The 26,646-nt window shown below is 39.4% G+C and overlaps 1 protein-coding gene across 1 annotated transcript in view; it reads right to left on the bottom strand.

The window, feature by feature from the left end:
• The window catches only part of ZRANB3 (zinc finger RANBP2-type containing 3), an 86,834-nt gene that overhangs the window by 5,656 nt on the left and 54,532 nt on the right, over positions 1 to 26,646 (bottom strand). Inside the window, exons 13-19 of the mRNA XM_014599616.3 lie at positions 23,743 to 24,214; positions 20,984 to 21,202; positions 18,099 to 18,190; positions 15,373 to 15,474; positions 10,744 to 10,886; positions 5,916 to 6,062; positions 4,599 to 5,001 (exon numbers count right to left, since the gene is read on the bottom strand). Coding sequence (XP_014455102.2) covers positions 4,599 to 5,001; positions 5,916 to 6,062; positions 10,744 to 10,886; positions 15,373 to 15,474; positions 18,099 to 18,190; positions 20,984 to 21,202; positions 23,743 to 24,214 — 1,578 coding nt within the window. The remainder of the gene's footprint in view (positions 1 to 4,598; positions 5,002 to 5,915; positions 6,063 to 10,743; positions 10,887 to 15,372; positions 15,475 to 18,098; positions 18,191 to 20,983; positions 21,203 to 23,742; positions 24,215 to 26,646) is intronic.

Here is a 26,646-nt window from a genome sequence, read left to right as displayed (position 1 = left end):
GTTCTGCAATCATGGTTATATAGTAAGAACAGAGGAAACAGTAAAATAAAATATTTTTAAAATAGATTTCAGTGAGAGAAGGAAAACATTGACTCTTCGCTATTTTGTTTATTGCTAGCAGGTAACCAGAAATTGTACTCTGGATGGTACAGTTTCCCTCAGCCCACAGTATTTTGATATATTTTATATCAACTATTTAATTCCATGACTCCATGCAAGCACATCCTAATGCATCTGTGCTCCTCCACAGACTTCCAACTGAGAAACGATGCAGAACAAAGGATTTGTGTGACTGTCATGGGCAACTCGCCCTGAAATTTGTTATTTTACACTTAAATATTAAAATATTAAAAACAATAGTAAGAGAAAAAACCCTGTTACACTTTTAATTCTGCTGCTCACAAAACAAAGAATCAGATTATTACCACGTGCTTGCCATTTAGAAGTGTGTTCACTATTTCTATTATATTTAAATTTTTAGTTTGTTGACAAAAACTGTAAGAATGAGCAATATGATAAGCTGTATTCCTAATTTCAAAAGGTTAAGAACTATTGTAATTTAAAGGTATTATAGAGGTGAATACTATCAGCGTTGGGTGTACAAAAGCTGTATGGGGAAAAGGAGAAATATCTTTGTAGTCTGAATGAACTTTTTACTCTTGCTTCTTCGGAAAGTTCTGGAAGCTTGTCATTTCTGCAACTGAAACGTCTCTACCCGAGTCCCATTTTAGACTGGAACATGGGTGGAATGAAACAAATGTCAGCTGTAAAAAGTTCACGGAACAGATCACTAGAGCTAGGTCGGGACGATGCTTCAGTGGGAAGATGAGAAACTTGCACTTCAAGTAGGCAAGATGACAGGGGAGCCAGTGGCAGCATGAGTGTCCACTGGACATTAGCAAAAAGACAAACTTCAGAGTCAAGGATTTCAGGGAAAGAATTTTGAGTGGACTTGAAGTGAGCCAGGTCTGAGATGCTTTAACCTTCACTGTATTTTTACTTCAGAGTTATGGTGAAGTTGCAACTAATAAGAGCTTCTGATTGCAGTGTATGAAACTCTTCAGCATGACTAAAGCACTTCAAAGAGGAGGACACCAAAACTGCTAAACTAGATACTGAATGCATTTTAAGAGGAACAGGTTAGGCTATTTAAAAAATCAATCAGTAATCCTTCCAGCTACTTTGACTGACAGTACAGTACAGCACTTCTTCCCTTCCTGTATAACACCTAATAAAAGAATTCAACATAAGACGGCGAGTGGGTAAGGTAACTAGTAGGGTGAAAGTGCTAGACTTTAGGAAAGCTGATCTCAATGCACTCAGGCGATTAGTCAAGGACGCACTGCAGAGTAGGAGTTTTGAAGGGATGGGAGCCCAAGAAGGGTGGCTGTGCCTTAAGGAAACGATCCTTCGGGCACAAAGCAAGACGATCCCCAAGCGAGGCAAAAGAGGGAAAGGGGCCAGGAGGCTTCCATGGCTGACCAGAGAAATCCAGGGCAGCCTAAGGGCCAAAAGGGGAGCACATAAAAAGTGGAAACAAGGTGAGATCACTAAAGATGAATATACCTCCTCTGCTCGTGCTTGTAGGGAGGCAGTTAGACGGGCCAAAGCTACCATGGAGCTGAGGATGGCAACCCAAGTAAAAGACAACAAGAAATTGTTTTTTAGATATATTGGGAGTAAAAGGAAGGCCCAGGGAGGAATAGGACCCCTGCTAAATGGGCAGAAACAATTGGTGACAGACAGGGGGGACAAGGCTGAACTCCTCAACGAGTTCTTTGCCTCAGTGTTCCTAAGTGAGGGGCACGACAAGTCTCTCACTGGGGTTGTAGAGAGGCAGCAGCAAGGCGCCAGACTGCCATACGTAGATCCTGAGGTGGTGCAGAGTCATTTGGAAGAACTGGATGCCTTTAAATCGGCAGGCCCGGATGGGCTCCATCTGAGGGTGCTGAAGGCACTGGCCAACATCATTGCAGAGCCACTGGCAGGAATATTCGAACGCTCGTGGCGCACGGGCCAAGTGCCGGAGGACTGGAAAAGGGCTAACGTGGTCCCTATTTTCAAAAAGGGGAGGAAGGAGGACCTGGGCAACTATAGGCCAGTCAGTCTCACCTCCATCCTTGGTAAAGTCTTTGAAAAAATTATCAAGGCTCACATTTGTGAGAGCCCGGCAGGGCAAATTATGCTGAGGGGAAACCAGCACGGGTTTGTGGCGGGCAGATCGTGCCTGACCAACCTAGTCTCTTTCTATGACCAGGTTACGAAACGCCTGGACACAGGAGGAGGGGTGGATGTCGTATACTTAGACTTCAGGAAGGCCTTCGATACGGTATCCCACCCCATACTGGTGAACAAGTTAAGAGGCTGTGATGTGGATGACTGCACAGGGTGGCGAATTGGCTAGAGGGCCGCACCCAAAGAGTCGTGGTGGATGGGTCGGCTTCGACCTGGAAGGGTGTGGGCAGTGGGGTCCCGCAGGGCTCGGTCCTTGGACCGATACTCTTTAATGTCTTCATCAGTGACTTGGACGAGGGAGTCAAATGTACTCTGTCCAAGTTTGCAGATGACACAAAGCTATGGGGAGAAGTGGACACGCCGGAGGGCAGGGAACAGCTGCAGGCAGACCTGGATAGGTTGGACAAGTGGGCAGAAAACAACAGGATGCAGTTCAACAAGGAGAAATGCAAAGTGCTGCACCTAGGGAGGAAAAATGTCCAGCACACCTACAGCCTAGGGAATGACCTGCTGGGTGGCACAGAGGTGGAAAGGGATCTGGGAATCCTAGTGGACTCCAAGATGAACATGAGCCGGCAGTGTGACGAAGCCATCAGAAAAGCCAATGGCACTTTATCGTGCATCAACAGATGCATGATGAATAGGTCCAGGGAGGTGATACTTCCCCTCTATCGGGCGTTGGTCAGACCGCAGTTGGAGTACTGCGTGCAATTCTGGGCGCCACACTTCAAGAAGGATGCAGATAACATGGAGAGGGTCCAGAGAAGGGCAACTTGTATGGTCAAGGGCCTGCAGACCAAGCCCTACGAGGAGAGACTAGAGAAACTGGACCTTTTCAGCCTCCGCAACAGAAGGCTGAGAGGTGACCTTGTGGCTGCCTTTAAGTTCATCACGGGGGCACAGAAGGGAATTGGTGAGTATTTATTCACCAAGGCGCCCCCGGGGGTTACAAGAAACAATGGCCACAAGTTAGCAGAGAGCAGGTTTAGATTGGACATTAGGAAGAACTTCTTCACAGTTCAAGTGGCCAAGGTCTGGAACGGGCTCCCAAGGGAGGTGGTGCTCTCCCCTACCCTGGGGGTCTTCAAGAGGAGGTTAGATCGGCATCTAGCTGGGGTCATCTAGACCCAGCACTCTTTCCTGCTTATGCAGGGGGTCGGACTCGATGATCTACTGAGGTCCCTTCCGAACCTAACATCTATGAATCTATGAACAGCTATTGCTGACGATTCTGCTAATAGAGGTCACTTACCAGTAACTTCTTTGAGAATCATACCTGTGCGTGTGTTAGCAGACAAGGTTTTTCGGGTAGATGTGATATCTTTTATTAGACCAATCAAATACCTGGAAAAATTGTTTTTTGCAAGCTTTCAGGCACAAACACCCTTCTCCAACCAACAACCTTAAATACCTGTGCATTCTCACATGCACGATAAGGTAATTTCAGCATCATGCTGTGGAACGGATTCAAAATGCAGTGTCTCTTGGGGGCAGTTTGTTGACAAGACAAGAGCTGCACCCACAACTGGATGCGATTTTTAAGGTAAAGCCACAAATGGGAAGGCACAAGAGGCCCTCAAATAAGAATGAAGAGATGCACAGTTTTGGTAACATTTAATAAATGTTTGTTAGTGCTGCAAGTTCTACTCTCATCAGCAATTTGGGCTATAAAATGATTTTTCAAAAAGGAAAAAAATCAACAGTATAACAGCTATATCTAAATCCTACATCTCTTGTAACGACATGTGATACTAAGCTTTGTCCCTTGACACACACAGCTTTTCCAGCTACAAGGCCTTTCTTTAGTGTTTCAAATAAAATCTTTGAGCTGTAGCACAAGGAAACTCAGGCATAGGATAAAGCTCACTCCCCAAGGTACATGGCATCTTAAACAGATGAGATACGATTAACTAAGTGAGCACTCATCTACGCAACTAATTCCTCTCTTCAGTGCTTCAGGTCTTTGGGCCCAAGCTCTCATTCCATATATTTTCATAAGCTTCATTTTGAAAAACAGGAAATATCTATATAAAACACTTCATAGTGCCATACAAATGCAGGTATACCACTTCCAGTTCAGACGTGCCAGTGTATTGAAGCCAGGCCACTGCCTGGCACAGTACAACTGCAGTACTTAAGTTAAAGATATATTTGGATTTGTAGAAATAGGAAGCAGTACATTATCAGATCAGACTGCCTTGCAGTTATTTTAGTAACAAACTGCTGCCCAACGGAGTGTTTTTGTGGGTTTTTACTATATTTGTGTTTGACTGCTTCCCTTTTAAAATAACTTAAAGAGCATAAGTTTCCACAATTGAACTGAAGTGATTATGTATAATAGATTAAAATACTATTGATATTACCTGTCGTAATGGAAGCTGTGACATCCAAGTACTATCCAGAAGTTTCTTACGCTGACTTTTAGGAGCATCTCTGATGTTAAGGTAGAGTTCTTGAGCATTCTGTTTGCAAAGCTGGCAAATACCTCGCTCGATTTCAAAGACTTTAGTCCTCAGGTAGCTGTTACTTGAGCGAATCAAGAAGTCTTCTTGGCACGCATGCGAGCAAAATCTTGTGTCCCAATCACTGGATTTGCAGTGTTGGTCAAGCTGGACTGTTGGATGTTGACAATTTAGACAAAGAGGATTCCCTTTATTATCTACAGCCTGCAAATAGCCTTTCTTTATGGAAGGATCTTCTACAACTTCAGCCTGAGCAGAGACTAAATTAAGAACTGGAGAGTCTTTTCCATCTTCCAAAAGCAACCTGTTAGGAAGACAAGTAGCAGTTATTTAATAAAACTGGTCTTGATCAATACTAATAGTATTTACTACTAATACCATAGTATGTACTATTAGGTTTCTTATATTTTATATCTTATACCTTACTTAATTTTATACCTTATTCTGGTTATTCACTGTACAATGTAATTAACCCCCTTATTTTTAATAAAATTTTATGACCAGATTTTAAAGGGATTTTTACACATACAATGAGTGCATTTGCATATGTAAATGTGATTATTACTGCAATTTTCTATTATTCCTGTGGAAATGCTAGTTTGCACACATATTAAAGGGGGGTGTTCTTGCATAGAAGCGGGGTATTGGAGTACAGTATGACAATTATTACCCATAACTGAAAGTAAATTGCCAAAGTAAATTGATTCTTTTCAGAAAAAAACATTCTGAGAACTTCCTGACATTTTTCATGGCTATCTGGTAATAGCCTGACTTAGATGAGGTTCCTATATTGTCTGTAGTCTTCAGCAGCTGAAAACTAGTTGACCAATAATGTTTAAAAAGCAAGCTTGGGCTTGTTTCCAGGTGGTTGTAGACGCTGTTCTCTACCATATTATATTTAATTTAAAACGGAGTAAGAGAGACACTATGTCTCCAAGCCATATACTCACAAGCTTGTTTGAGTGAAAGCTCTCCATTTCTCTTCTTTCATTTTAATGGACTCAGTTGTGCACTGACAAGCAGTCTAGTTATTATTACAGGAAATGGAATTTAGTTAAATTAGCACAAGAAACTCCCTCATCTAAACAATATATTGCAGTAACATAAGTCATCATACCCTATAATTTTATTACCCAATATAAAAATAAATTTTGAGGATCAATAGTTTAATCACTACATTATGGCTATTTTGTCTGCTGTTAACACTGATGAACTTACTTTGTTGAAGGGCCATCTTTTTCTCCCACAGAAGTAGCTTCAGTTTTCAGGTTAAATGTAGCTTCCTTTGAAACCATACGTACACTCCCCCCACTACTGTTCGCTTTGCTTAGTGAAGCAACTGCAACATCTTCTTTTGTCACGTACCTAGAATGATTACAAATAGTTTCAGCATTCCCGTTTCTGGTCATACGTAGCAGACAATGAAACACTTACAGAACATGCCTACTACTGCCTGCAGCAATATTCGTGTTGAAAATCCTCTTCCAAATATTCCCTGTTTTCCAGACATACAATTGAGAGCAATGAATTTATTTTCTCAGATTTTTCATGAGATGGGATTGTCTTTCCCCCCCCCCCAAAAATGAGCTTTTGCTCCATTTTGTAACCAATAAATAAGCAAGTATTGAATGACATCTAGTTCAAAAGTGATTAGAAAACAACTGAAAGAAAACAACTCATGGCAAACATCATGGATTTTCTATTTTTATGTACCCGAGGAAGAGAATATGGAAGAGTCCTTGCTAAATTTAACTTTGCATATATTTGATTTCCTTTTTATTGTGGTATCACAGAAAACTAATTCTTCTAAATAAAGCATTTTTAAAAACTCAGCAGTCCTCAACCCAATATTTTTGGTCATTTATTACATGTAATTACAAAGCAAACTAAGTTACAGTAGCCATATCAATAGATATAGTCACTCACATACTAATAAGTGTCATCTCGTTATTTTCGAGTCAGTGGCACGGCTGTTTGAGCACTTGTGGTGCTCAGGTGAGGTCCCAGAGGACTGGAAAAGGGCCAATGTAGTTCCTGTTTTCAAGAAGGGGAGGAGGGAGGATTCAGGTAACTACAGACTGGTTAGTCTCACCTCTCTCCTTGGGAAAACCCTTGAAAAAATTGTTAAGGGACACATTTGTAGGCGTCCAGCAGGTAATATAATGCTGAAGGGCAACCAGCACAGGTTCATAGCAGGTAGATCCTGCCTGACTAACCTTGTTTGTTTCTATGACCAGGTGACTAAATACTTAGATGCAGGAGTTGAGGTAGACATCATCTACTTGGACTTTAAGAAGGCCTTCGACACAGTATCCCATCCTATTCTCATAAACAAATTGAACAGCTGTGCATAGATGATTACACAATCACGTGGGTGGCAAATTGGCTGAAGGGTCATACCCAGAGAGTGGTGGTGGACAGGTTGGTATCGACCTGGAAAGGTGTGAGCAGTGGGGTCCCCCAAGGTTTGGTCCTTGGGCCAGTGCTGCTCAATATCTTCAACAGTGACCTGGAGAGGCTGTGGAAAGCACTCTGTCCAAATTCACAAATGACACAAAACTATGGGGTGAAGCAAACACGCTGCTGGGAAGAAACCGAATCCAGGCAGACCTGGACAGGTTAGAGAAGTGGGCAGGGAATAATAGGATGCAGTTCAACAAGGACTAGTGCAAGGTGCTGCACCTAGGGAGAGGGAATCACCAGCACACCTATAGGCTGGCAGATGACCTTCTCAGCAGCACAGCAGCGGAAAGAGATCTTGGAGTCATTGTCGACTCCGAGCTGAATATGAGTCATCAGTGTGATGAAGTAATTAGCAGAGCTAAGTGCATTTTGTCATGCATTAGTAGGTGCATCACGAACAGGTCCAGAGAGGTGATGCTTCCCCTCTATGCGGCACTGGTCAGGCCGCAGCTCGAGTACTGCGTCCAGTTCTGGGTGCTGCACTAAAAGAGGGATGTGGACAACCTTGAGAGGGTCCAGAGGAGGGCCACTCATATGGTTAGAGGCCTGCAGGGAAGGCCCTCTGAGGAAAGACTGAGGGACCTGGACTTTTCAGCCTACGCAAGAGAAGGCTGAGGGGGGATCTTGTGGCAGTGTACAAACTCACCAGGTGGGGGGGTAGAAGGGAATGGAGATGCCCTGTTTACTAGGGCACCCCTTGGAATAACCAGGAACAACGGCCACAAGCTGATCGAGTAGATTTAGGCTGGACATCAGAAAGAACTTCTTTACGATTAGGGTTGCCAGAATCTGGAATGGGCTTCCAAAGGAGGTGGTGCTCTCCCCTACCTTGGCGGTCTTCAAGAAGAGACTGGACAAGCACTTGGCTGGGGTCACATGACCCGAGCATCTTTTCCTGCCATGGGCAGGGGATCAGACTTGATGATCCATTGACGTCCCTTCGGACTATACCATCTATGAAACTATGAACACACGGCTCCTATCAGATCTAGTGATATAGTAACGAGAGTAACAAACCTAAGCCAGGTTTATAATTGCCCTATTTATTGCTGCTACTTGCTGATCTATACTTTTTTTGCAAGCCTAGAATTATATATGGTTAGAGGAATTCCTGCCTACCACCAAAATGCAGTCATTTTGGAGGGTTTAGCAGTAGGAGTTAAGAGGAAACAACAGCTTTTAGGTAATTGCAGACTACTTTATGAGAAAACCTGAGTGTGAGAAATTTTAAGAAAAGTCTTATTACAGGACTAAAGGTTGTGAGCATGAACGTCAGACAGGATAGTGACATTATGAGAGCGAGAGAAGGAGGCAGAAAAGAGAGTAGGAGGAAAGGTAAATTTAGATTTTACCACTGATTAGGTACCTACTACTTTTCAGCAACACAGGAAAGGATGTAATAGCAAGTACTGAAAAAGTTGGCATTTGAAGAAGATAAGGAAATTGGCTAAGAGCTGATGCTGAGAAAGGTAAGAAAGAGATTCTGGGTTATGAAATAAATATTGGGCCAATGAACGTATTATCATGAGTAGTAATTTATTCCTGCTTATGATTATGTTGATGTATTAGGGATACGTGGGGGTTTCAACTACAGAGAATTAGGGAAATATGGTCTACATGAAACTACTGTAAAGTGAGCCAGATAGTCATAATCATAGTCAACAATGATTCAATGGCCAACTGGGAGGACATATCCAGTGGAGTTTCCCAGTGGTCTTTCCTGGGTCTGGTACTCTTCAATATCTTCATTAATGACTTGGAAGTTGAAATACTGTGCACACTTGTGTATTTTCAGATGGCACCCAACACAGTGGATGAACAGAAACTTTTGAGAATAGGATTAGGATTCAAATGACCTTGATAAATTGGCAAAATAGCCTGAAATAAATAGGATGATATTCAGTGAAGGTAAGTGCAAAATACTACACTTTGGACAGAACAATCAAATGCAAAAACTCAAAATGGGGGACTAACAGGCTAGGCTATAGTACTATAGACTGAAAGTTAAATAAGTCAACAATATAATATTGCAAAAAGTATAATGGTATACTGGGATGTATTATCAAAAGTGGTGCATGCAAGTCAAGATAAGTGATTATTTCTACTCTATTCAGCACCAGCAAGGCCTTATCTGGGAACCACACTTCAAGACAGATGTGGACCAACTGGAAAGAGGCCAAAGGAGAGCAACAAAAATGAACAGAGGTCTAGAAAGCATACCATAAGAGGAAAAGCTGCAAAAAACTGGGATTATTTAAACTGGAGAAGAAAAGACTGGGGGATTTGATAACAATCATCTTAACTAAAAAAGTGTTATAAAAAAAAAAAATAATCAAATGTCTATGTCCACAGGGAACATGACAAGTAGTCATGGGCTTATATTACAAAAAGGTTGGGTTTCTCACTATGAGGGTGGTTAAGCACTGAAACAGATTACATAGAAAGACTATGAAATCTCCATCCCTAAGTTCGTAAAATAAGGTTAGACAAACATTTGTCTGGGATGGTGTGGATAGTGTAGATCCTGCCCTGACTACGGGGCTGGACTAGATGACTTCTGAGGTCTTGCTGAGACTTCTGAGGTCTTGTTGAGCCCTATTTTTCTATGAGGATAGAAAGAGATGGAAAAGAAGGAGATGGTGAACAGAGTTTCTATAGCCCTGTTGTTTAAAAATTACTTCCAGAGAGGCTCCCTCCTGAGTATTGTATCTTACTGTGTACCAACAAGCATTTCTGGGTACAGAAGGAGTAAGACTACCTTCTTCTGGAATGGGAGGCATTTAAAATGATCAAGAACACAGTGTTAAAATATAAGTTCCTGGTTTAACCTAATGCCAAATAATATTTTTTCCTTTTTCTAAAAGTTTGCAGCTAACTTTGAAGATGGAAAAAATACAAAAGGTGCTCCTTTGGGAAACAATGCTACCCCTATTGCAACAAGAGCGAGTCAGAACAAAAAAAAAAAGTTAAAAAAAGGAATTTCTCTCACAATGCATGCATGAAGTGAGAGAGAAGTTAAAAAGCCAAGAAGTTAAAAATTAAGAGCAAAAAAGGTATCTAAGTTTATATCCTCACAATGCCAAAAACATTATAATAAGTAAACAACTGAGGATAAAACCTTGTTCTGCGTCTCCCGGTGTATTCTGCATTTTCTAAAGGACCATACTATCTTCAGGATTGCAACTGCACCTTTCAAAGCTTCAAGCACACTGGTAGTGCTTAAATGAATAACAAATAATGCCAACATAAATGAGATGTGAAAGCCAATAGGTGGCATTTGGAAACCATGAAGGAAAGATTTTTCTCCTGAATCTCTGGCAGGTTCTGGATGTTTAAAGCTGCAGAAGCCTGTAGAGCCAGAATATTTGCTGGACTAGATTCACAGTGAGAGAGACAGGCAGCATGTTCTGCACCAACAGACTTGCTCAAATATGCACAGAATGTGTAATTTTGTCCCTATAGGACAAGCTGTCACATAACGTTCAGTTTATCTCAACATGATTCTACTGAAAGGTACAGAAAATAAATGGGGCCCCTTGCAGCAATGAACACAAAAGAAAGAATGGAGAGTAAAAACACATACCTTTTTGTGCTGCTAAGCCTGGCCTGCTGTTTAGACAGCTCTTCTGCAACAAGAATGGGGCTCCGAAAGATCTGACCACTTTTTCTGATAATTTTCTGCTTCATGGCTGTTAGATTACTCCATTCTCTCACAAACCTCAAAATCTGTCAGACAGAGAGAAAGACAGAGAGGCAAGGTCAAGAGGACAGGCATTAAATAAATATCTGTTTATACTGAATAATATCTTAAATGAGTATACTAAAAAATGTCATACTGAAAAAGTTTGCATGCTATAAGCTGGTCCTTTCTAAGTTGTACCATTTGATACCAGCTGCAAAAGGCCTGCAAAGTCTTGAGACTCAGGCATGGTTCACCTTTAAAAGTTTTGCTGGCATAGCTAGATGGATTAAGAGTGTGAAAAAAGAAATCTCGCCCACTAAACATAGCTATGCTGACAAAAGCCCTAGTACAAACACAATTATACTGGCAAAGAAGCCAGTTCATTTGGGAAGCACTGGCATAAGCTATTCTGAGCAAAGAACTCTTGCTAGTCTTAGCTGTCTCTACTAGGAGGATCTGCTGGTGGTGCGATATTGGCAAACCCTCTCTTCTGAGAGAAAGACCTTGGCTAATAGGAAAAATGTAGGCAGAAGGCTATGTGCTACTTAGGCAAAACTCCCAATACTGTCTCTGTCTCACAATGGAAGTTTTGGCTCCGTAAAAGTGCTGTGAACAAAGACTATAATTAGGTTCACAGACAACCTTTGCCTCATGTTTTCAAAATCCAGCACTAGTTTCAGTACTAGACTAAATGGCATCCCTCTACACAATTTGAAAAAGTTATTTCACCTAGCTTTCATTACTTTTCTTAATATTCTTCTATTAATGCTAAAATTCTTACAGCCTAATCTAATTCCAGAGGCAATAGTGAAAGCTGTAACAAAAATCAGTTGAACTGTTTGTGTGTAATGCCTGAAGATTTATGCCTCCTTAAAAAATATTTCGGTACTACTGCATAGTTAGAAAACTCATTTGTGATCCATACAAAAGTATTAAAATTGGTTCAGTTAGTAATGAAGTCAGAATTCAAGTATATTTGCATATTCATTTTCAAAATGTTTTATAATCACAGCTTCACTTATTTCACTATCCACTCTTCCTGTGGCACTTCAATGCAAGAGAAAATCTATGACAAATTAGCATATGTAATTTGTTACTGAATTCAGTAAGCAGGGCAATATAAAGCTGAGTTGCACAAAAAATGTTAAGGCAATTTTATTTTACACTGGCCCCTAATGTATCATGTACTGCAAAATTTAGTAGTAAAGATGCAGAACTAAATTGAGGTTGTCAGGGAAACCAGAAGTTTTGACACTGCATAGAACAGGACTAATCAGGATTTTAGCACCTAGAAATATGGATTTGTGCTTCTGACACTTCAAAGGCACAAGTCAAGGCAAATTTGAATTTCCTACCATAGCAGTGCTTGACAGCAAGGAACACCACAAGCAAATATAATAGCTGAGACTTTCTAAACTAAAGAGCAACAAAAGAGTTAATAGTAATATTCAGATTTCCATAACAAGGTTGAAGCATGAACCTCCCACTGATGTAGGCAGTTCACACCTCCTACACCAAATGTTTCAGGCTGTCAGAAGACTCATCATCAGCTACACTTGGCCCTTGTCTGGGAGGTCCTCTTTGGGCTAGAGACAAATTTACAATTTAAATTTGAACACAAATCTCCAAGCAGCAGTGAATTCAGTAATAAATTCAACCAGCACAGATTCATGTAATACATAGGTTTTTCTATATGGCTAATCACCTACTGCTATATTCAGCTTTTCATAATAGAAAAAGAAACCATAATGTAAAAATTGAACCTCTCTCTTTGGTTGCTGCTTTTATATTTTTGAATTGGAAGAGCTAAAGGGGATTTCAGTATTCCTAGAATGAGTCATTAAAAGAAACCCTTTGAAGCTATAGACTGAATGAGTAATACAGCTAACAAAAAACAAACTACAGAAAATGAGAAAAAATTAAATTTGTAGTCAGGGGTGTAGTTAATGGAAAAACAGCTCACTTGCATGCATGTACATTTTGGGGGGGATGGGCAGGGGCAAATTATTCTACTTTTCTTTTCATTTCACTGCAAAAAAGCTTTCTAATAATTTAGTCTAAGTGAAAGAGACTGTTTTAGCCAGCATAGTTACATTTCTCCATTCAGCTCTTCCAATATACTCCTTTACATGACCTGCAACACCTTTTTATTTGAAATATCAAGCCTTGTCTGAGATGTTATCTCTGCCAAACCATCAAATGGTTTTACAATGTGGAAAAATCATCTACTTAGGGGACTAGATTATTCCAAATGTGATTTGAGCCTTCCCTAAAAACCTGCAGAACCAGAAAACTAGATGCTTATAATTCTGATTTTATTTTCAGATAATTGCTCTTTGGGAATAAATGTAAAAAATTTTTAAAAAGTGTACAGATTAGAGACTCCTCCCCATGGAGATGGAGCACTATGGAAGAAGTCAAATAAGATGTTACAATAGGAAAAAAAATAGGATTTTTAAAAATTCTTTTAAAATTGCATTTTACAGCATGTCTTTCTCAATTTTCATTCAGAATTATGAAATATAAAAACAGCTGTGTTAAAAAAGCCTCCTGCTGCTAAAGCTACAACTCTATGCAATAGATACAGTCTCAGAACTAATACATGTGCTTTTAACACAAGGTGTCTTTCCAGTGCTATAGCAAACAAGAGTTCCTTGTTCTTGGACTTTCTAAATCTTATGTTTATAATGATACAAAATGCCTTTTTGTAATAAGCTTTCTTAATGAATGTTCAGACAGCATGTTTTATGTTAGCCCAGTCTCTGTGGCTGAATTCATTTCTATTTATAACAAAAGGGAAAATTTTATCAGGTCACCAAGGAAGGCTGCTATGGTAACCTGCCAGGTGCTTGGAGATTACTTTTAATTTGTAATAAATAGAGCAGAATATGTGTTTGTCTTCATCACAGGCAGCCCCTTTCACTGATGTTTAGAATTAAGATGACTTAACTCTTTATTAATTTGTTTTCAAATTGCTTACAGCTCTTCCAAAATAAAGCTCTTCAGGCAGCAGTTTTCCATGTGGGTGTTTGAGCTGGGCTGAATATTTCTACTAAAATGGCTTCTGATAATAAAGGTTAACGAAAAATATTGTATCCAAATTGAAGTCTTAAAACTATTTTGTGGATAGTGTTTGCATGCATTTTGGATGGGTGCTGGTTTGATGTCCTTCGCTATCCTTCTGAAAATCTGCCACATATAGCCAAATAATCTCAGCCTGCTCACATTCAGTAGGTTGGTTAGAATTTGAGAGCCAAACTCGCTAGATTCTCTCCCCAGATCATCTGTATGTGCCAGCTGAACTGGGCCGGCTGTCGGCCTGCAGCTGCTGGTCCTGGAATTGCCCTTCCCAGCAACTGTGGGTTGGCTGTTAGGGTACTGAGCATGAGAACACACAATGGGGAGGAGACTCTCTCTTGAGCTGTTAATGTCCTTGTAGCCTGCACCTACTCGGCATAAAAAGGGGAAAGGGATTGACCTGAAGACAAAACATGAAGAGCAGGGTGTTATGGAAGTAGACAAAAGGTAGAGGAAGTAATGGGTGCTTTCCCTCCCTGAAGAAAGAAAAACCAGAAGAGAGCTAGGGCAGACTGCAGGCATAGGGGCAGAAGAGCCCCAGAATTAAGGCATGTTTCCTTTTAAAACATGAACTTGAAACTAGGATTCTTGAATCTCACCATTCCTCTGCTGTCTAGCAAGAGGCTCAAAGATCCAGTGGCAAATTGTGCACCTGATCCCACGTGAGCAGCTGGTCCACAGAGACAACAACCTTCTACCACTACTAATTAACTGAATTGATAGAGATCTGGGCTGTGGATATGAAGACCTTAGTCTTGCAGATGAAACCACCAAGGAATTGATACAAGCTCCAGAAGACAGAATTCGTTTATTCAGTTTGCATTATTAAAAATATAGCAATGAGCATTCAGAAAAGGATGTTAAGTTTGCCCTGTTGCACAACTTTAAATCTGGCATTTCTTAATTTGTGAGGGCTTGATTCTTCCACTGTAATGCTCTCCCAATGTATAGCTGTAGATCTCTTCTTTACAAAGGTTACAGGTCTTAGTGTGTCTTGTTCTACCATTGATATAAAAATTATGTCAAACGAAAGGATGACCACAGGGTGAATCAAGAGACCACCAACTTTGCCCAAAATTGCAACTGTGAAGCAATCAAGCATACTTCCAGCCACAGTTTACCATGCTTAAAGCATAACCTTTAAAATCTGATTTTAACTTAAGAACATCAGTTACTAATCCTGTAAATGAGAAATTAAATGATATGTTGATGATTCTATCTACAGAAATGGTGGCAGGAGGTGTTATAATTTGCCAAAGTAACAGACTGCACATTTATTATTCATATCAACATTTATAAGATCTGCTGGCATTGATGAAAATGTAACCAGTGACTAAAACCTGAAGCAGAGTAACAAAATGTTCCCCATTTATAAAAAAATATATAACCACCAAAAAAAACCCCCATCCAAATGAAACATTTTCATAGTAAAATTTGCAAGACAGCTCTTACCAAAAAATGATTTTGTTTTTGCTGGAAACTCTCTGGTAAATCCTCCCAGTTATCCAATTTTATATCCAATGGAATGAAATTACAGTTTAGTGGTTCTCCTTCCTAGGGATGCAAGACAATTTGATTAAATCTATTTAATCTGGAGGTAACCAAGGTCTTCAAGTTCTTCACTTTTATTTACAATTGCAATGTCTTAAATTGAAAGAAAGTACACATTTTTTCAACAGTTAGCCCAATGATCAAGTGCACCAATACAGGAAAATATTTTTAAAAGCATTTTCATGGTGCTTGTACACTAATACTGTATAGACTTGAGAAACTCAATTCCTAGTAGAGTACTTGCAAGTCAAGAGGATTACAAGTTTGCGCTTTGTGTTATATGCCTCTCTTTTAATGCATCTGTCCATGTATCTTATTAGATACGTGGTGAATAGATCTGAAATACAGTACTTTGCATGTAATTAAATATGATAATTTAGCAGTATTTCAACTGTTAATTGGAAAAGCACTGTAGAAGCACAAGAATGGATACAGACGTACTCCTTTAGAATGGAGAAAATGACTTGATTTCACCTGAAAACTGTGTCTAGGAAGTGGTGTGATATAGGTCGAGTTTCTCCATAGGGATCTGAATGAGCTCTTTCTCAACTGATTTTCAATGTGTAGGATCCCTGTGGCTCAAAGCCTAATCCGGGACTTAGAGAAACTGCTCTGGCTGGGGAGAAGTGAACTCTCAAATATCACAGTGCACAGGAGATGGCAGTGCTGAGTACTGTGAGAGTTTGGCTGATGACTGGCGTTCCCAGATGCCACAGTAATACTAGGAACTCTTCAATTCAACTTCTAGCCAAGTGGAAGGGTCAGACTGGGAACCACCAAATCATCAGTTCTAAGCTCACCTCACTCTCTGAGTAGTTTCAGTTCTGTGCAGTAGCATAATTGGAGAGGGGCAGGAGCTCTGGGTACCAATACAAAGGGTGCAACATAAAAATAGCCCCCAAGGAACTGTACTGCCACAGCAGCCTGTTAGGGGAGCCTTGCACTGAGGCAGCAGCAGCCCGTGTCCAAGGAGGTAAGCGCTCACCTTCTCCCCACTTGTCCCAGGGCACCAAAATTATAAGCTGTGCCTCTGGTTTATTTCAAATGATTAGGGCAGCCAGTATAATTTAGCCTATTTTATAAATAAGGCAACTGAGAGGTTTTCAGAGATTTCTAAAAAAATGGTACCAGAACCCATGTAGCTAACAGAGGTGCAAAGTACACATCTCCTCCTCTTGCAATGGCTATTCACTCAGAGGAGGACATTTCTAGAACTAAAGTTTCATAGATTTGCACTGAGGACATAAAGATCTTTGGCTCAAATGCTACCGCTGGCTCATATGTGTCACCTCATAGAATTTCTGTTTTCTCGAGTTTATAAAAAAATATTTTATCAAATTCACAATGAATAAACCAGTATGGTTGTCTGAAACGATATAAATCATTCAAGATTGGTGAGACATGAAAAACCCGGGTGATGCACATTTCAGTTGCATCTGGAACTGAATGCCATGGTTAGCCTGAAGGAGTCTATTAGACTGAAGATTTCTAACTCCCAAAGCAGCAATTGGAGAGTGTCTAGAGGTAGAAGCAAGCAAGCCCTTCCTCAGAAAACAATGAAGATCATTGATTGCTATTTCTGTACTCCGATTGCTTTGTGTACCAATGGGAATTCTCTATATTTATTTTATTCAGGGGATGGTAGGGTATTATAGACATGGCACCATTAATCATGCCTAATTTAGGAAGAAACATTACATTTGCACATTTAGCTTAAAAGAGGAACTGTCATTATTTGTATTGACACGTTGAACATTCTGCCAGTTAAGCATTTTTGTTATCCTCATTATAGCTGAACCTCAGAAAGCATACACCCACCTTCATCTATAATCCAATATACTTAGTGCAGTTCTTTAACTGAAAGATTTGTAAATAGTTTAGAATAAAAAATAATAGCACAAACTATAATTTCAGATATTCTGCAAAACAACTGAAGAAAACTTAATTTGATAATTTTCTGTTGTTTTTGGTCAAGGCAGGTGGCTTAGTCATATCAGATCTGAAGAAATGAGTTTGGTAAAGCAGTTTTCAAACAGCATTTTAAAATAGCTTGAGGGTGTTTAGGGAAAATATGTATTTCTGTTTTGTCATTGTAGTCCACCAGATTAACATCACTGTTCAGAAGAGCCCATTAAAAACAGTACTGTGACTCCCTGTGATTTTAATTTTGAATTAGGTCCTAATTAGACAAGTTGTTAGTGCTTTCCACCTCCAACTCACTTGTAGTAATAAACAGAATGACAAAACTTTACAAACAGGAAGAGAAGAAAGAATTTACAATTCTAACAACTAAATATCATGAAATTTCTTTTTTGCAATAAAGGAATGAACACCTGTGCCTCTAACATTTAATCCAATTAATTAACTCAATATACATCTATTATGAAAATAATTTTATTCATTTGTCACCTAGGAGAGAAAAGTTAGTCTAGTGAACTACTTAATTTCTTGAAGGAAAATAATTAGGAGATAGGAAAAACAGACATTTGTTATAAAGTATGCTAATTAAAATGGAAATACAGATATAACCGTGAAAGATTACATTACAAATAAAATGCTAGTATGCTAAAAAAGCCAACTGGTATGGCAAATTTAGAGAGAGCTACTGAGAGCAATCTAGTGCTTACCTTTGTGTAGAGATGAATTCGGTCAGTATTCCTGCTTGCACAGAACATGAGCCCATCATATGCTGAAAAAGTACCTGAGTTGTCTGTGGGTTCTGTAAATGAAAAACAAGACTGATTTTTTCCCCAACAATAAGTCATATAATTTTTATTACCATAACCAAAAGTGGAAAAAATGATCATGTATACCACAGAAACGGGTAACTAAATTTTAAAGACGTAGGATGAACATCCTATCTAGGGAGCATATTCCTACGGAAAAGCAACTAAGAGATTTGTAAATTTGAAGTAATCAGGAGTTGTTCTTATACAATGTACATTATTCATTCAATGCCTATTCGCTTTTTTTCCTAAAAATTAATTCCTCAGAAGACTATAAAAAGTTGGTGAAATTCAGACTGAAACAAAAAAGTTTCAACTTTCAATTAAGCAACATCATTCTAATAAACTTCCCTCTAGCATCAGCTTTAAAGCTGTTGTATAATAATTATGACTTACAGTACATGAAATCCTCCTACTACTGTATTCTTCATTCATTGGATGCAAGATCATTGCTACAGGGTTTGGTTTTGCATATGCATTTGTATAATGCTAAGTCTGAGGGATCTGATTCCAATTGGAGCTTTTGAATGCTATTGTTATATCATACAATGGAAGTATTTTAAGTTTGAAGTATCCTGACAACAGCATGCTCCCATTCTTGCCTAATTCATACCATTTGAGAAGTCTTCACACTTGAATAAATTTGTGACATTAATACAAAGATGTGTCTAAATTTGGTAACCATATTTTCTTTGTGAAGTCAGATTCTTTTCCATCCATCCCTTTCGTTAACTTATAAGTCTAGTCATCCATTAAAATGGTAGGTTTATTAATTAGACCCATTTTTAATAGTTGCTCTGTGAAATACCTAGCTCACGTGTGTTTACAAAAAAAAGTTAGTTTTTACCAAAGCATGGAGTTGCACTATTCTCAATTTCTCAGATACTGGATTATTATTATACTGTCTGACCAACCTGATTGCCTTTTATGACCAAGTAACTAAATCCCTTGATGATGGTGTCGCTGTGCACGTAGTCTTTCTAGACTTTAAGAAGGCCTTTGACACTGTCTCTCACCCCATCCTCATCAATAAATTAAGCGACTGTGGCATTGATGTCTACACAGTTGGATGGGTAAAAAATTGGCTGATGGGGTGCACCCAGAGAGTAGTGGTAGACGGGTTGTACTCAGCCTGGCGAGATGCAAGCAGTGGGGTACCCCAGGGTTCGGTCCTCGGGCCCGCACTGTTTAACATCTTCATCAGCAACTTGGACGAGGGGGTGGAAAGCACGCTGTCTAAGTTTGCCGATGACACTACGATGTGGGGCGAGGTGGACACACTTGAAGAGAGAGAGAGAGAGGCTGCAACTAGATTTAGAAAGACTACAAAAGTGGGCAGACGAGAACAGGATGGGGTTCAATGTAGACAAATGCAGGGTGCTGCACCTTGGGAGAAGGAATCTACGGCATACATACAGGCTGGGGAGTTCCCTTCTTGAAAGCACAGAGGTGGAAAGGGATCTTGGAGTCATTATTGACTCCAAGATGAACATGAGCCACCAAATGCCAGACTGCAGCCAGCAAGGCCAGCCATACCTTGTCATGCATCCAAAGGTGCATCTCAAGTTGGTCCAGAGAGGTGACACTCCCCCTCTATGCGACTTTGGTCAGGCCGCAGTTGGAGTACTGCGTCCAGTACTGGGCGCCGCACTTCAAAAGGGATGTGGCCAGCCTGGAGAGGGTTCAGAGGAGGGCCGCCCACTTGGTGAGAAGGACAGCAGGACAGGCCCTACGAGGAGAGACTGAAGGACCTGAACCTGTTCAGCCTCAGCAAGAGGAGGCTGAGGGGGGACCTAATGGTTGCCTACAAACTCATCAGGGGAGATCAACAGCAAATAGGTAGAGCCCTTTTCTTCCCAGCACCACCTGGGGTGACAAGGAACAATGGTCATAAGCTGTTGGAGAATAGGTTTAGGTTAGAGATCAGAAGGCAATATTTTACAGTTAGGGTGGCCAAAATCTGGAACCAACTTCCCAGGGAAGTGGTCCTCGCCCCTACCTTGGGTAAATTCAAGAGGAGGTTGGATGATCACCTGTCTGGGGTCTTGTGAACCCAGCATTCATTCCTGCCTGTGGCAGGGGGTCAGGCTAGATGATCTGTTCAGCACCCTCCTGACCCTAGCTACTATGAAACTATTCCAGGTGTTGCTAAACAAAATGAGAGAATGAACGTGGGCTATCACAGACTGCCTGTGACAGAGGCTCTATATGAACACTGGCCTGTTTTAGAAATAGATTTATAAATGCTATAAAGATTATTGCACAGTACCACTCCAAGCTAAAGCAGTCAAGTTAAAAAGTAAGGAAATGACATTGTGGAAGAAAACTGAAGAAAAAAAGGGAGAAAAATTAAAATTAAAGAGCCTGTGTTACAACTGAAGTTAGTTTCAACTGAACGTTATAATTTATCTAGAAAATGTGCAGCATACTAACAAACTATTATCCCTTCTAATAAAGTGATAAACTGTAGGTATATTACTTTTTGTTAACCGGCAGCTCATTGTATATCATACCGGCCAGGTGATGCCAAAGGAAGCTACATATATCTATGGTTTTACCAGAATTGCACAAAAAGCTTCAGTCAATCTGAGAATTTATCAGGCTAGCTTATGCTGAAACACAGCTGCCTATTCAGCAGTCTACGTGCATAGGCTGAAGCATGTTTCAAATATACAGTTTTCTACGCTTAGTTAAAACTGTTTTGCATTCCCAGAGCTTCTGTTTAATGCTATTTCACAGATTTGATGGGGTAGGTTTGCTATAGTAGGAATTCTATTTTCCTTTACCTTCTTTAAGCTTTTGATTACTCTCTTCAGGTTCATTTTCAACTGCATTTACTTCTTCCACATTTTTATCAGATGGCTCCTTTGCTGTTTGTACAAAGTCTTCCCTCTTATCATCTGTATTGCGTTCCACCGCATCTTTGCATTTTCTAGAGTTCTTTGATGCATTTTCTCCTTCATTCTGGGTAGACAGAGGGTTACTCTGATCTATATTCTTTTTAACTATAATTAAAGAAATAAAGTGATCATTTAGGCTCGTGATGCGCATTACACATATGACTCAATTAACTGGTTAATCACATAATAAATTTATACCAGCCACATGTGCAAAGTAACACTGGCCACATATGCAAAGTATTTACAACACAATTAACTGGTTAATCATGCAATACATTTAGACCAGCCACGCATGCAACTATAAATGGTCATTCTTATACCATAAAAAAATCTATCCAGCTATAAAAAGAACCAATCCGCTACGAAGTTAGTCTTTGAAAATGGGGAAAACTCAATAGCTGGTTTCTATCCAGCCTTAATTTGAACATGTAGCAGGGCCCTAAGACTTAGCTTCCATGAACAGAGGCAGGTATATAAAAGGAATATATTTGGCATAATAAAACTTATATTTGAAAGGGTAGGTTTTTCAAGTTGTAATTTGATGATAAGCATGTAATGGTTAATTTTGAAAAGATTCTGCTATAAAAATGAAAGACCAACTTTAGTTAAGTTGAACATTTACAGATAATTTCACAAATTATATAGTTCATTTTTAAATGTCTCTTTGAAGCAAATATACTATCAGAGTTGAAGTTTAGGTGTACAGTGTAGAAAATTACTCAGCATATTCCTTTATTTACACAAATCTATGGCTAGGTTCCCCGCCCGCCCCGCTTGCAATCATCACCCTCATTTTAGACTTGTTTACTAAGTGGAGGGGGCAGAGGCAGAGAGATGCTGAGGCTCTTACTCTGGCCCCAACCTGGGCTCAGGCCCAGAGTCAGACTCACAGCAGCCTCGTATCCCATCTCTGCTTGCCTTCTGTAGCTTCTGCCCCAACTCTGCCCCATTCCCACCCCTTACTATCAGGCACAATTGGGCTCCGGCTCAGGCTGGGTTCCCTACAGGGCACTGAGCACATGCAAACTGTCCCCTGCCTGGCTAGTCAGCAGTGTCACCGTTGCTGCATGGCTGGCAGGGGTCGCTCTTTCATGTGCTGTGCTCTGGGAGGGAACAGAGCTCCAGCAGCATCTGGCAGTAAGGGGGAGACTGGTGGGGGAGAGAGACAGAGACTTCTGATAATTAGATTCGATACCTGCTGAATTATAACAAATTTATACATTTTCAATATATAGAATCTAATTATTGTGAGGGGTCATCTTAAATAGAGGGCCAGCTTTGATCTGAGTACATGTGGTATACTTAGTATCAGTGTTAACGCTCTGTGACACATTTCAATTAATTTTTTAAGCTCACTTCTTGAATTATCTATTGCTATTTCGAGGAAAATGTAGAGGAAAAGTTTCTCCCCTCCCACCTTTTTACCTCGATTATTTTTATTGTAATAAGTATCTCAACGCCTGTGAAATCAGAAACAACAGAATTACTTTTGTTTCTGTTCTTTTTCTAAGTGATTTTAGTGTTTGTGTAGTGTCAGGTTTAGGACCCTGGAAAGACATTTCCTTTGGCACTGGCATTGCACAGGTACTATGCAAGTCTCCCTGACTAATAAAACAAAGTCAATTTACTTATTGAGATGAACAAACAGGTCAGCAACCACACTATACTATCTTTTCTCCCTGGTCTCTGTCAAAAGTGCTAGTAACACTGTGGGTGACTTTTCCATTACAGATATCAGTCATCCAAGAACACCATTTCAGGGGCAAGTTATCTACAGATACTGATTTTCAAATATCCAAACTTTAGTTTGACAAGTACAGAGAACGTTTCATACAAACAGGTTAATAACCCAAAGCATGCAATAGATAACATAGTAACTGCAATCTTTAAGTGGTACAATGAGCATGCTGTGGCATTTCCTAAGAGTGTTTTTTTTAATTTACAAGTTATTCTATTATATTTAATAAAGATGATAAGCCAAATGTGTAGCTCTTAAATGCATTTAAACAACTTTTAAAAAGGGTCACTTTCTTCCAGAAGGAAAGCACAACTGAAATTGCACTGAGTTTAGGAGCTTATACTTGGGGTTTTTTTTAAGGGTGCCTGAATATTGTAAAAGTAAACATAATAAAGAACATTTGACTGCGGGAGAAAAATAATATTTCAAATTAAGCTTCTGATGCCTTCCAAATGTTAGGTTTCAGGACAATTATCTATCACTTAGTTAACTAAGTTAAGCATCTGAACTGCATCAAATATCTGGAAAAAATCTCTAATTCTATTGGTTTGTTAATAATGATAAATCATCTGAAGGGAAAGAAAGCAGCAGAGCAATGACTCAAGTCATATCTGCTGCCATGGAAACTGAATTTCTATGCTTACCCATTGAATTTACATCCTGCTGACATTAATCAGAACTACCCATTTCTACCAAATTAATGTCATATCATAGGAACTTTGAAGAAATAGTCCTGGCCAAAATCAAGACTTGTAAAAAAGGAGACAATTTCATATATATTCCTCTTCATTTGAAGATTTAGTTCTTCATATTTTACTGAATTTATAAAAATAGTGATGTATCCTCTGAAACAAAGCAAGATTATAGCTGAATATGCACACTATCACATGCAGCATGGGTCACTTACCATCATCATTTCGAGGGGAATCACACATTTCACAATAAGGTAATAATTCATTATTAGTGTAAGTGCAAACAGTACAACACCAGACACTGTCCGATGCTGGGCTTTTGCTTGACTTGCACAGGGAACTGCCAGAGGGTCCTTGATTGATTTCCTCTGCAAATAAAGAGTTTGTTTTCTCAGACAATGATTTACTCATTTTCTTACTGGAACTGCTTTGGGTAGCTACACCTAGAGATCTTGGCCTTTTTGCTTCACGCTCACAGCCATTTTCATGACAAATTGCATCTACGTCAATTATTTTGCTGGAGTCGCCTTCCCCACTGCTCTCCTCTGTGTCCTTTCTCAGACGGATTGTAGAAGATTCTAAAGTAAAATCCCGTAATGTCTCACAAGAGGACATTTTGCGTTTTTTTTCAGTGGAAGATTTTGGTGAAAAGAAGGAACGAATGTCATGCTGTTTTTCTTTTTCAAACTAGAAAAGAGAAACAAACATTAGAAAAAGAACAAACCCCAAATTACTTAAACTGGATATTGTCTATCTCCTTGAAGACATAATTGCTTCCAGTTATGATTCTTGCTCTTTTTAATGAGGTTTTTTAGTTAGAGGACACTTAACTAAAATCTCTTTTAATAACAGGAACTTGAAAATAAAAAGCAATTCAGCCCTCTTTTCAAAAACCGAGATAATTTTCACCATTCTAGTCAGAATGATAAAAGCGGCATAATCAGAGACCACTGGAGAACAAATGCAGTGTTGGCATGCCATATGCATTATTTTAAAATTACATACATTATAAAGAAAGATATTTAATTTAAATTGTATACATGTTTACTTGATATACTGGCAGCAGTAAGTGGGCAGATCTGCAAAACTAAGCAGCTCTTTAGTCCCTGAAGGTTTCTGTGCTGCAAATATAAATAATATCTTTTAAGGCATATCTAAACAAGGAAAATGTTTATTTCTGATGTAGTACACTCCCACTCAGATCATGTCTATTTACTTTCTTGAAGACAAAACACTTTAAAATTATATACACTGTCAAACTGCAAGCCATCTCATAGTATCTTTGCTGACCTAAATATGTAATACAAACTGTTACTCTATCAGGGTACACTTTGGGAGACAGAAATAAATCATTATACCAAGATGGAATCTCATAGTAGTGACTATGGATTTGCATAGCATCTACCAGGGGTTCAGTAGCAGTAGTTGTACTATCTGAATCCACTTGCTGTTGAAGACTCGTGCAACAATAAATTGAAACTGAGTCAGGTAATATCTCAAAACCATTTTGCACTATAAAATGATGTAGTGCAAATATACTCGTAGTAAACAGAAGTAGCAGATTAGGCAGTTGTAGTGGCATCAACTGAAGAAACAATAGCTAAATAAGACAATGATGGATGATGTACTAGAAGGCTAGTATCATGAGATAGCATCTTAGCCATGCTGTTTAACTTGCACTTAAAAGGAACCAGCTGCTGCCAGAAGCTGCAAAGAGAGAAAATACAAGGATTTTTTCCAAGCTAACAAATTGACCACATAATACTTATCAAATAAGCTTTTGCAGAGAAGTGATTCTCTGAAAAATTAGGCCCCTTGAAAGCACATCAAGCCCCTTGAAGCATCCTACCTGCATGCTCTAGTAATAATTTTCACTAAAGAGCTCTGATATAATTGTGAACCCCTTAGATAAGTTTCTACATACACAAGTTTCTTCCAGCCTTAGGCATTGTTTAGGAAGCTCTACAACTTTTCTTTAACTGAACTACTAGGTGGTGGAAGATTGTGTGTGTCCACAAAAAAGTAAAGATTAAATAAAACATTAATCACACTGGAAAATCATGGCCAAAATACTTTGGGAATCCTTTGGAATATGACAGCATTGTAAAAATGTAAAAAAGGTCAAAGAGTGAGGGTATTCATCCTAAAGTAGAGGTTCCAGTTTTATTTTCCGCCAAGAGATGAACTGTTTATAAGAAATGTCTCATAAATTTTGAAACATGCTCTCTCAACTGCTCACTCACTGGAAAACAGATCAAGAGCAAACTTATGTAGTTGGTTTAGATCCAGAAGAACTGAGCATATTAATTTTATATAGTGCAGGGAGTTTACATCTGTTCTAACTCAGATTGCAGGGATTTTTTTTGTAATATCAGATGGCAGATATACTCTTAACAGGACAGCAATCCTACCTGCATGCTCTAGTAACAATTTTCACTAAAGAGCTCTGATATAATTGATAAGTTTTTGCATACGCAATTTTCTTCCAGACTTAGGCATTGTTTAGGAAGCTCTACAACTTTTCTTCTTGAACTACTAGGTGTTGGAAGATTTACTTTTCCTTCATCCCTCCTCTAATTGAGCATGAAGGAAATATCAATTGTTTGAACATACACCAGGAATATGTAGCTTTAGGAAGCTACTATATTATTAAAACCATTTTTGTTCATGAAATGATGAGTTTATCTGTTTATATTTAACAACAAACACAACTTCCAAAATATCTTAGTTGGTACCACGTGTGTCACTGTCCTCAGTACCATGTTCTTCCAAGTATGCCCAGGCCCAGTTCATTGAGCCCCACTTAAGCTCTTTACTGACCAAGACACAGCATATACTGAACAGTATGCCTAGACATCATGTAAGGGAAGCTGAGCATGTGTCTTACAAAAGTACCACATCCAGGGGCTTCGAGTGAGACTTTTTTTGGTAGAGACATACTTTGGCCAACTTTAATTGTAAGCATAGATAGCTAAGCTACTTATCACTAGCAATAAACAAAGCAAATTTAAGCAGTAAGAGCCCTTTTAAGTCAGGACAAAAAAAAAAAAAAGAGACTTGGAAACCATCATGCACTAATGAGAATGTAGGCTGAACTAACTGCATATTCTTGATCACTT

The sequence above is a fragment of the Alligator mississippiensis genome, chromosome 4, assembly GCF_030867095.1.
Source record: "Alligator mississippiensis isolate rAllMis1 chromosome 4, rAllMis1, whole genome shotgun sequence".
In the NCBI taxonomy this organism is placed as follows: domain Eukaryota; kingdom Metazoa; phylum Chordata; order Crocodylia; family Alligatoridae; genus Alligator; species Alligator mississippiensis.
This window is presented reverse-complemented; position numbering and strand designations above follow the sequence as displayed.